Raw genomic sequence first — 12500 nt, 5'->3', positions numbered from 1 at the left:
ACCTTATCACTCTGTTTGGTTTGTGTTCTCTTAGAAAAAAAGTCATGTTTCTCACGGCTAATTGACTAAAGTCAGATTGATTTGCCTTGTTGCCTGACATGCACAGCGAGTTGTGGAGAGTGTTGGACAGTAGTGGACAGAATGGAGACAGAATTAAAGGAAGACAGAGAGTGTGTTTGTGTGTGCGTGCATATGTGTATGTGTGTTTGTGCATGTGTGTGTGTGCGCGAGTGTGTGCATGTGTGTGTGTATTTGTGTGTATGTGTGTGAGTGTGTGTTTCAGTAGGTACTCACAGCCTGCAGCAGCATCTCGGCCCGCTGCAGTGCATCCTGACACTGGTCCTGCAGGAGCATGGCCCTCTGGTGTGGTCCGGCGAGCGAGCTCGACCTGACCACAGAAGTGCATCATGGGACCAGATGTTTAGAGTTCAAAAAATGCCATTACATGGGAACATAATTTCATCTGTCCATTAAAGACACATCCAGTCAGTAAAGACATTTTCATTTTAAGAGTGTCTTGGTCTGGAGACTTTTCTCCTTTATTTAATTTTTTTAAGTTTCACTTTCCTGAAACAACCTCTGTCTTTCACTTTCTTTATCTCTCTCTTTCTCACTCACTTCCTTCACCACTTTCTCACACACACAAGACTCGCTTGATTGATAAATGTGTTTTTATCTTTTTGCTTTTTTGTTTTTGTTTTGCTTTTCTTTGGCCTGTTTTGTTTATTTTGTTGTCTATTTTGTTGTGCTTTGCTGATTTTGTTTTTGCTTTTGGTATGTGTATGTGTGTGGTGGTGGTTTATTGCTTCTTTCCCTCCCCCCACACACATCCCCTCTCTGCCTAATTTCACAGTCACCAGTCCTTCCAGTGTAGAATAGCGAGAACCACCACACCCTTGTACTCCACCTGATCCCCACCCACAGATGGAACTACACACTTAATCCTCCTGTTCCTGAATCATAAATTAACTCCCATCTCACTCTCTCTCCCACCTCCCCCTCCTCTCCCTCCCCTCCTCATAGCCGCCTGCCTCTCAGTTCTGTGCCAGAGGCTAATGAAGCCGTCAGCAGGTCCTCCACCTTGCAGGCCCAAGCCCCCAGCTCAGCAAGCCCAGCTCTCATCTCTTCACCTGCAGGGTCATTTGATAAACAATCACTCTGTGTTCTCCACTGGGGGAGAGGAGCTGACTCTCTTTGATTTTTGAAATGTGCCAAGATTGTTGCTACTGCTGCAGGTTTACCAGACAGGACCACACCCTAATTACACTCATTCAAAGCCATTAGATTTGTTCTTGTTTGGTTGGAATAAACACCTCCTCTCTTTAGGGATTTAATGGTGATGCAGGATCTACATTGCCGCTACCATTATTTTTAAAAATTATCCAGCTTCCATGTCTTGCATGCATGGTGTGATTTGTATACTAATGTTTTCATTCTACTGTCGGAATAGAATAGTTGAACACATTTTGAAAATAATTTCTTATGAAGTTGGCATTCTGGCCATCAGAACAAGTCAGTATTTCTAATCCTACATGGCCTGGCCCCAACATTCATCTCCGTTATCTGTCGCATTGCATTATTTCAGCACTGGATGTTGGCAGGCATGGCATTACCCTGACAGTGTTTCAAAGTGATTACAGAGAGTCTTGGTTAACAAAGGTATCTATAAAATGTGTCTCCTGATTGTGTGTTTTGAAAGTATAACAAAGCCCTATTTCTAATGTCTTCCTGAAGCTCATAATCAATTTATTAAAGGATAGTGACATATAAACCTCTATTATCTTAAATCTTTGTATGCTTTGTAAAATTATCATTGAGGGTAGTCCTCATTTTCAGTGAAGCCAAGATTACAGTAACAATGAAATAACAAGAGATTATATTTTTGAAGAGTATAATAATTTTGAAAACAAAAAGCCTCCAGGGCACCAATTCTCTATACGTGCCTCAATAAACATACGTCTGTGTGCTCTTAGGGTTTATGAGTTTTAGTGGATGGGGATGTGGATGTTCTGCTTAGAGTCTGCGCATATTTTCAAGTTACAGAGTTTTCGAGTGTCCAGGCAGGAAAGGTAGCCTCGTGTAAGGGAGTTGTATTATGCATGTGTGTGCGTGTGTAGACGCTGCAACCCATCTAAGCAGATGCTTGCAGTTAAAAATGATTTATCTCCTGCAAAGCGCGGAGCATTCCCAAACATGAAAGCTACAATTTACTGTTGTTCAAGAATGCTGAAAATGTCAATAACACACTAGTCACTCTCGTTGAGATTAAGATGGTTTCATAACATTAAAAACAAACAAGCTGGTTGTGCGTGTCATTGGATAAGTGCACAACGACTTTCAAAGTTTTACTTTCTCTTTTCTACACCGTACGGTAATCATCAGGTAGGCTAAATGAAGAAGGCTTAGACATATATTCGTCATATATTAAGTCTTCACAGTACCCACCTCTGTACGCCACTTCCAGACCCTTTGGTGTAAGTGTAGTAGCCCTCCACATATTCTTGAGCATATCCATTTCCCCCGACCATTTCGCTCCGAGCGTATGGATATCCGCCTCCCGTGAGATCGGTCCGGGAGCCTCTCTGACTGATATTCAGTGCTCGTTGTGACCCGTATAAACTCATCCTAGCCAGCTGTGATTTCACGTGGCCAAAACAAACATGGACTAGAACAAATAATTACGTAAACAGCAAGCTATGTCCGCAGCAGTGAATCCATAGTCAGTGACAGCGAAGCGATATTGAAGCAATGCTCTAATGAGACCTAAGCGAGAGCGTCCCGACCTCCTCCCCTCCGTATGAGGTCCGACGGCAGAAATAAAACACGGAAGGATTGCAGTTCTGCCTTTGCCAAAGACCACACCCCTGGCCCGCTTCAATCCGTAAAACATTTAATAGTTTTTTTTTCAACTTCACACCCCTTAGCCTGGGGGCAACCCTGAGAAGTGTGTAGACAGAAGACCAGTGTGTGTGTGTGTGTGTGTGTGTGTGTGTGGTTTGTAGAGGGGCCAAGAGCCGAAAGGGAGGTTGGGAGTGTAAAGGAATTGTATTAAATCTGTGAGAACTGCTCATCTGTTCAGAAATAACTTTGTAATCATTCTTATCTTGCCGAGGCCAGACAGCAATAGAACACACACACACACACACACACACACACACACACACACACACACACACACACACACACACACACACTGTACACACACACGCACGCACACACGCACATACACACACACACGCACATACACACACACACACACACACACACACACACACACACACATACAAACACACACACACACACACGCACAAACAGACAAGCACATCACACACCACCATAACCAGAATTCCAGCAGGATCTGGGAGCACACAGAAACGGCCCAAAGTGAGATGACCACATGCAGCCATTCAGACGAGAGAGAACGACATCCAATTAAGCAAAACCTCAAAGACACACAAACACCCTGGAATGTAAAGTGTATTACAAATAAAACATATTATTATTACAGTCAGGGTTCTAAATGAACTTTTTTGATCACCAGCCAATGTGAATCAGAATCAATCAGAATTTCTACTAGCTTTTGCAGCTAGTAGAGGTTTTGCAGCCTCCGTTACATGACAATGACATCAGCCCCCCACAAAAGAAATAGGTTAAAACAATGCATTAATTGCTGCTACTGGAAGCAACTGGAATCCATGCATTTCCACTGAATTATTTTTGGAATCTGATCCCTTATCATACCTGTTCATTTGTACTCGTCGCTCGACTTATCGTGACTAAATTCAAGATGGCGGCGAACGGTAAACTTCCTGAAGGTACTGTCTGTATAAATCGTCTTGTAAATAAACTACCAGCACTTTTTCAAAGTTCTCAATGTTTTGTTTTAAATGTCAAGGCCCTTGGAAGTATACCAATGAAGTGTGGAGCTACTTTGAGCCTCGTAAATGGTGTAAAACAGTGATTTATTTGCATGGCTAGGCCGATGCCCGAGGCACCCCCATCGAAAAACTGTTGGTAGCATCGGCTAACTAGTGCCAGATTTCTCTGAGTGCAGGGGACAAGCCGAGATGAGCTACATACGTTCACACTCGGTATCATGTTTCAACACACTTTAGGTCAATATCACACCGGAATTCTCCTTTAATGAACATGGGAAATTGTGGGTCTCAAAGCCAGACCAGTTAAGAACCAATGGTGTACACACAGGCACACACACACACACACACACACAAATGCTGACACACAATCCCCACCATCCCTGAAGTAGTCCACTTAGTTCTGACCAATTAAAACGCCCACGCATGCTCAAAACTGAAATACTGATCTGAAGCTAATGAGAGAGAGAGAGAGAGAGAGTGTGAAGAGCACACTTACATATACAGTATGCACAGACACAGACACATACACATACACGCACACACACACACACACACACACAAACACAAATACACACATTACAATATACTATCATATATTGCATTTTTACTATGAAAATCTACTGTATTGATGTCCAGATTTATTGTATTATATAATAACTGCCTTGGCAATACGAGTGGCAGAGTGAAAGAGAGAGAGAGAGAGAGACAGACAGAAAGAAAGAGAGAGACCACAGACACATCAACTGTTTAATCCCTGAGGTCATTAGGTGTGGCAGCCCTGACATTCCAACTTGCATTGCTCACAGCCACATCTACAAGAGCAAGCCGCTCAATCATTTTTCCCATGCTAACTCCCTATGATTGACCTTTTCATGTTCTTACACACACACACACACACACACACACACACACACACACACACACACTCACTTCTCTCACAAACTCAAACATATATCCAATATAACAAAAACACACACATAAACGCACATGCATACATACAAACACATTCATACTGTACTGAGACATACATGTAATATAAACAAGCCACATAAACTATGCGCACACACACACACACACACACACGCACACACACACACACACACACACACACACACACACACACACACACACACACACACACACACACACACACACACACACACACACACACACACACACACACACACACACACACACACACACACACACACAGGCTTAGTCCCTGCCTCAGTCATTGCAAGCGCCTCTTGATTGATTAATCACCACTATGTGGATACTGTTTTTAGAATTGATTTAGATTAAGTGTTAGTTAGTATAATTTGTATTTTAGTACATTTAGTATATTCTTTATCTTCTACTGTCCTTATTGCTTAGTTGTGTTTTTATATTATATACTTTTAATTACTTTTTCTGCTGTTGGTGAATGTGTGTGTGTGTTGTCTATATGCTACTGAGACCTTGAATATCCCCTGGGGATCAATAAAGTATCTATCTATCATTCTATCTATCTATCAAAGCACAACACACACACACATAAGGAAACACATACTCTCTCTGAGCAGGGTTTTCAGGAAAGACAAGTCTCTGCTGCTACCGTCTTCTGGAACCATTCCCCCGCTGCCAAGACAAGCCTGTTTGGTTTTGAGCGGGTATGTGTGATTTAGTAAGTGTGTGAACTTCAGTGTGTACGTGTGGGTATATGTGCACACCAGCACATATGTGTTTCCAGCGGTTTTCTTTCTTTCAAGTGACCTTGACCTTGAGCCTGCCTATGACTTCAGAAGTCCACTGACCTCCCTTACCTCCACTCACCATCACGTCTGCTAATATTTCAGTCTTCTTTGATAACCTTCTTCAGCATACATAATACAGGAACATATGCAATAGAGCATCCATGTTGCATTGCAAGTAAATGTGTACTCAGATTCACATGAATCACTGTTATGTGTTACTGTATAGGAACAGAGAAACATATGTATGTAAGGATGGTTCTGCTTGGGACTGTGTGAAAGCAGCTTGGCATAGCATTATTAATACTGAAACATTAAAGCAACTATTAATATTGAAACATTAAAAGTACATTGTACACATTACAGTAAAACATACAATTAAGTATAATCTAATATATTACTGTATTGCACACAAAATAGGCTGTGGTATACACAGTATTGGAGATGCATAGGCCTGTTTAAAGAATCAAGGTTTTTCATCAGTGTGCCAGCATGGGAGTGGATCTGTGCATAGATGTCATGACTCATGAGTCTGAATATGGGTAGAACATTAGTCTGTATATGAGTTGAACACTAGTCTGTATATGGGTAGAATATCTCAGACACCAAACAGGGCATTGGATTCTGCTTCAGTGTGTGTTTTGTCTGCATACGGGTGTTTCCACAGTCATTCCACACAGACAGACAGACACAGAGAGAAGGATGGAGAGAGGGAGAGAGAGAGAGGGAGAGAGAGAAAGGGAGAAATCCCGGTAATTACTAGTGGTGTGTGAGTGTGTGCCCTGTACACGTCTAAACCTGGCACTCACATTCAGAACATATTCCTTATATCACTCACGTTCCACCCACTTTGATTGTTTTTAAATGTCATGTTCAAAATGTGTGGGACGTACAAGTGTGTCTGCATGTACATGAGGCGTAAAATAATTATATCTCAGGAGTTAAATGAGCTGAAGCATCCCAGCTGCATTTGAGTGACTTCTCCGACGTGCAGGGACAAAGCTCCCTGCCTCTCTCTGCCCCTCCCTCAGCCACACCTAGACAACTCAAAGTCTGCCTAAAGATCACTTGATGTCAGGTGTCATTTTTTTCTCTCTCTCTCTCTCTTTCCCTCTTTCTCTCACCCTCTCTCATTCGCTTTCACCTTCTCTCTTTCTCTCTCGCATGTTCTCTCCCTTTCTTGTTCACTTACCCACTCACTCACACACACACACATACTAGCACAGACAAGTTTTTTTTTTATTATTATTACTGCTTTGTTGTAATCTAATCGTTATTCTTCACACACCTGGTATTTGTCTACATGTGTTTGCTTGTTGCCATTTCTAGGGTGGGGCATTACAAACTATCTAATAATCCCTGTGATGTTGTACACACGTGATATTTGAATTTGGGATAACACTTTGAATCATGAATTCATGCATTCATTAATTCATGATTCATGTATTACTTAATTTCTTAATATCTCATAAATCAGCAGGAAATCGCATAAGTTCATAGTCTGTCATTTGTGACCTCATACTCATTCATCAACTAAAGCATTAGGTACGGTGGGCACATCATTATGAATCATTATTTATTAATGATCATGATTATTTCTTTTTCTGCCAAAAATGTAGTCATCACTGCTCAAAGTCTGGTTTGAACACAACTTTGCAGTTCTCTAAACACATCGTCATTATTCAACACTTTAGTTGAGGGGCCACAGACAAATGAGTTCATGAGCAATTAACCTTAAATTCATGTAATCATGAGTCATAATGATGTACCCATCTTACCTAATTGCTTAGTTGAGGTGTGGTTCATGCATGAGGTCATGAATGAGAGACTATTAACTCATGTCAATTCCTGATTATTCATAAGATATATAGGAATGAAGTAATGCATAAATCATGAATGAATTCATGCATGAATTGATGATAATTCATGTACCCTTACCGTAAAGTGTTACCGAATTTGTCCCATTTATTTTTTTCATCTCTCTTCCTCTCACTTATTTCCAGTCATTGAATCTTTTCTTCCGGACAGCACAAGTTGTCTTCTGCAGAATCATGATGTGGAATGTGTATAATAATAGAAATACTTTGGACAGAAGATTGTGCAAAGTTACCTTATTTCAGTTAATACTATTTGCAGATGTTTGTAAAAAGAAAGGCATTTGAAGCCTTACAGACTTCACAACCTCAGACTTGCTAAACTATCCAGAATATTGCTGCCATTGCACTGAGAGAGAGGACAAGAGGTAGCACATGCTTGTAAGATGAGTGAATTCTGACTGCATACTCACAGTGTCCTGTGAACGACGAGATCAGGCTCACTGTCACTTATCAATCACAACATCGATTCTCTCCTCCTCTCACTCCTACTCTCTCTCTCCCTTTCTTTATCATACTCTCTCTCTCTTTCAAGTCAAGTGGGTTTTATTTTCATTTCAACCATATACATTGTATAAAGTGAGACGAAACAACGTTTCACCATGGATCCAGTGGTGTTACATTTAAAATATATAAAAATGACATTTGAGACTGCTACATTTAGTGTACACACATTATAGATACTTAAAGTGCAATTACTACTTATTAGGTAGTAATTTAAGACAGACAATTAAGGGAAAGGACAGACAACAAAAGACAGGGCCTTGTAGACTTGTAACAGAGCACTGATTGTTATAAGTTAAGTTCACCGTGGAGGTAGAATATATAGAATTTAGAAACAGAGAAAAAGTGCAGGAGTGCATTTCAGTTCTGTGTGAGAAATGTGCATCATGTTTTGTTGCTCAACAGTCTTTCTTTCCCTTTCTCTCTCTCTCTCTTTCTCTCTCTTACTCTCTCTCCTTTTTTTTCTCATGCTCACTCTTTCCTTCTTTCTCACTCCTACTCTCTCCCTTTCTTTCTCATACTCTCTCACATTCTCACACACACACCGTCCTCTTTTTCTGAAAATGATAAACAATCATGAATGGCCCTCTTCACAAAGTAAAATGAATTGAATGGGTGTGGTGACACCAGGCTACCAATAAGCTGGTTATCTCTGGATATATGCACTGAGAAGCATGCACTGAAGTAGAACATCTTTAATAAATCAATGTCTAAGATAATGATATATTTGTAAGTCACTTTGGATAAAAGCGTTAGCTAAATGGCTAAATTGAAATGTAAATCTAAGAGATTATCTGGCAATACATGTGGAGGGCACTGTATAGCCTATTCAACATCAGTAATTGACTTCAATTCAGTTTTAGTCTTACATAATGTATGGCAGCAACCTGATGGCTTAGTCAGGATAAGCATGCCTTACTTGGGGGAAGTGTGCATCGATTTCTGTCACTCTGCCAATCACACACGCTTCCACGCTTTGTATAGGCCTAGCCTACACCAGCCGTACAGGTGGTTGGCCGCCTGGCGAGAGAGGGGGGCATAGATAAGCTGCTCTACAAAGATTTCTTTTGTCGCCTGGCCAGATGCTTGGACGCTCGGTGTTATGACCTGCTTTGATTATTGTTCTCCTAAGCGGTGTCTCTGTGAGGCAGTTAGAATGTGTCTCAGGTTGGTTCACACAGCCCAACTTGAACAAGAACACCGATTCTTCTACCTTGAGCCATGTCATTATTTCATGTTTGGAAAAAAAGATACCTCTGCCAAAATAGGCAATAATAGGCTTTGCGTTTTCACATTGCACCATCTAGTGGAGACAGAGAGCACTGTTCGTCAGGGATAGACATATCTACTCATTCACGTCTTTTTGGCAGATTAACCAACCAACGCAATATCTAATGTTATAGGCTACCGATTGTTTGTGTAACATTTATGGCTTGATATTTCCTAGGTCTAACCATGTCTGCAGACATCTGCATAACCTAGCATAAAGGTCTATGACGCTCAGTTAATTACCTCTGTACTTGGTCAATTTTAATCTTAGCATCCAGTCGCGTTCTCCTGGATCTTATTGAATCAGCACTACCTCAAAGCTCCTCCTCGGATACTGCGGAAATCTTGGCCACTAGTAGGTTTATTTCTGGACTTGTTATCCAGTTTGCCTCAAATAATCCTGTCGCAAAGTCACCTGCTACGTCATCAGCGTGTCCCTAAATCACGTCGATGGTATCCTCACGGCCACTAGATGGCGCATATTGTGACATGAAGACACCAGTGAGGGAGAGAGGAAGGAGAGAGGAGGTCATACATTTACATTTAAAATTGAAAGCAATGAGGATTAATACGCTGATTAAGAGTGATCAAGAGAGAAAGACTTACATTGGAGTTATTGATTGGAAGATTCGTCACAGTGTGACATTTGTTGTGTCAAGATGCTGAGGAAAACCTGTGTGAATAATTATTTACAGTATTCAAAGTGATATCTACATGTCAGCCTTCTACATTCAGATGGGAACAAATATGATGCATTTACTTTACTTCAGACACACACACACACACACACACACACACACACACATGGGCCAGAGGACCAGACATTTATACAAGAGATTCTGAATCATTTAATTGTGTGTGTGTGTGTGTGTGTGTGTGTGTGTGTGTGTGTGTGTGTGTGTGTGTGTGTGTGTGTGTGTGTGTGTGTGTGTCAAAGGGAACAGTCACTCCTGAGGGATGTGATGTGATCACTCTGTCAGGCTGGTGATGCAGTCGGTGCTTGATTAGGCAGGATGAGATGAGGCGACTGCTCCATTCTTTACGCAGATGCTTGAAGGGTGCCACTGAATGTATTCCTCCTGACGGAGAGAGTATCATTATGAAGTCAGCTAGTCCATGTGGCTGACTGCTGTGACAACGGTAGGCCTACCAAGGAGACAGACTGTGTGGGGATGTTTGTTCTTGCTTGTTAAATTATTCCTTGTTGTGAGCATAAATCTATTCAATAAATGTCCATGTTATATAAATTAGCTTAAGCTTGTTATCAACTGCAATAAAGCTGGTGTATCAATGTATGCTTATATAAAAAGAGACAGTCCTTATTCTGCCCAAATTCTAGACCCTCACATATCATCTTTAGGGGATTGAGACTCATTTTAAAATGGACAAATGTAAATGGGATAGTCTGAATGGTAAGAGTAGCCTACAAAATGTGTTAGTCTATTATGGAATTGAAGTCCAGATTATGGTCATCAGTATAAGCCATGAAATAATGTGCAAAATGATGTGATAATAAATCGTTGTGAAAGAATTTGATTGTGGTGAGAGCTGTGAGGACGCGGTGATCCTCAATAAGCTATTTTCTTTATGAGTTCAGACACTGCTTGGCCAAGTCGACATAAACAACAAAGTCTGGATGAAGGCAAACACAGGAAACAGGTGCGGCTTTGACCGACCCGCATAATCAAAGGTGATGGCCTGCTCAGTCTTTGGGGATGAGCCTCATGCACACACACACACACACACACACACACACACACACACACACACACACACACACACACAGTCTTTGTTATCCCGATGAGCGCAGGGATGCCCTCGCCCAGCGCGCATCCACCAATCCGCGACCACGGTAGGAGGGGCTTGACTCTCTGAATCCTCACACGCGCACTGTAGGGCTACCGGCGAAAACAAAGCTCAGAGTAGCGGAGACGGTGGGGGATCTGTGCCACCGCCAAGGGCTGCAGTGGAAAGTGATGCGGATTAGCAACACCGAATAGATCATAACGGCCGACCGTCAGAGGATGCGAACTCAGTGATGACCCGCGCACCTGTGCAAGGGGGGTTTGTATTTAGGCGTACGAGTGCTGAGCTCGTCGCGCTGAGATCTCGGAGCAGCCGGCGCAGCTTCTGCTTGTCTACTACTGCCATGGCGTTTTAACCAGATGGAACACAAAGACGGTATACCCGCCGCTCCACGCGCACAGCACGGGAGACGACGGGGCGCGCACAAAAACGATTCCTTGGATACCGTGCGTGAGCAAAATCTCGGATCTTCAAGCAACTGAATGTTCATTTGGACGGTGTTCTCTCGGCATTCTCGGTGTATATGCGCGTTTGCGTGCCCGTGTTTGCCCTATCTCACTCTGAACAAAGACCATCGCGCAGACTGGATGTAGCGGCAGATCGAGGCTCCGTCAGGACAGCGCGCGATGGCCGTGGTTCGGATGGACCACCCGCCCGGGAACGGCCTGGTCGGGCCGAGCCCGGAGGCGACGCCCTCGAGGCCGCCACTGCTAGCTCAGGTGGATGGTGTGGTGTTTCCTTTCCTCGGGGGGTTCGGGAGATATCAGAAGCGGCTCATGCTGTTGTCATGGATCCCAGTGCTTCTCATCTCATGCAACCAGTTCTCGGATTATATTCATCTTGCTCAACCCAACATAACATGCACTGGGAATGTTACCGGTGCTGCGGATGCCGATGCAGTCCCCCCACTGAACGGCAGCACGCGCACGCCGTACATAACCGACAGTTACGAGGATAACGGAATGCAGTGCTCGTGCTCTGAGCGGCAGATACAACTTGAGTTTGGCCTGAAACAGAATGTTATTACTGAGGTAAGGACGCGCCACCGCGGGCGCTATCCATGGTCCTCTCGGGCCCGTCATAGAGAGTCGCACTGAATCCAGACCAGTTGGCTTTGCGGCAGGATTACCACAGAGTGGTGGATTTAGACACACTAAGTCCGAGCCGAGTCCCTCATACATGTACAAACAGTAGCAAGATCTGGGGGATGGATAACAGCTTGACTAGGCTAATGAACTTTTAGCAGTCCTCCGATCAGCTCTTTACCTACGTTGAAGTGTTGTGCTTTGCTTGTTAAAGTTTCCTATGGGAATAGATTGTGTGTGTGTGTGTGTGTGTGTTTTCGAGAGAGAGAGAAAGAAAGAGAATATCTGTGTGCACAAGTGTATGACCCTTTCCTCTTTCCTCTAATGAAGTCAGTGTCAGGCCTTCTGAGTGTG

General features: G+C 42.8%; 2 protein-coding genes across 2 annotated transcripts in view; one reads left to right on the top strand and one right to left on the bottom strand.

Annotated features, from left to right (window-relative positions):
- dspb (desmoplakin b) overlaps positions 1–2800 on the bottom strand; it is a 23226-nt gene extending 20426 nt beyond the window's left edge. Inside the window, exons 1-2 of the mRNA XM_076278085.1 lie at positions 2446–2800; positions 295–388 (exon numbers count right to left, since the gene is read on the bottom strand). Coding sequence (XP_076134200.1) covers positions 295–388; positions 2446–2624 — 273 coding nt within the window. The 5' untranslated portion in view covers positions 2625–2800. The remainder of the gene's footprint in view (positions 1–294; positions 389–2445) is intronic.
- An 8887-nt stretch (positions 2801–11687) lies between these two features.
- Positions 11688–12500, top strand: part of LOC143117507 (solute carrier family 22 member 23) — a 12421-nt gene continuing 11608 nt past the window's right edge. The window contains exon 1 of the mRNA XM_076279255.1: positions 11688–12092. Within this exon, the coding sequence (XP_076135370.1) occupies positions 11688–12092 (405 nt within the window). The remainder of the gene's footprint in view (positions 12093–12500) is intronic.

This window comes from Alosa pseudoharengus, unplaced genomic scaffold, assembly GCF_046254945.1.
Source record: "Alosa pseudoharengus isolate Yale_2024_CS ecotype anadromous, Long Island Sound unplaced genomic scaffold, YU_APseudo_1.1 YU_APseudo_1.1_scf_11, whole genome shotgun sequence".
NCBI classification, from domain to species: Eukaryota; Metazoa; Chordata; class Actinopteri; order Clupeiformes; family Clupeidae; genus Alosa; species Alosa pseudoharengus.
Note: the sequence above shows the minus strand (reverse complement) of the source record. Positions and strands in the feature narration are given on the sequence as shown.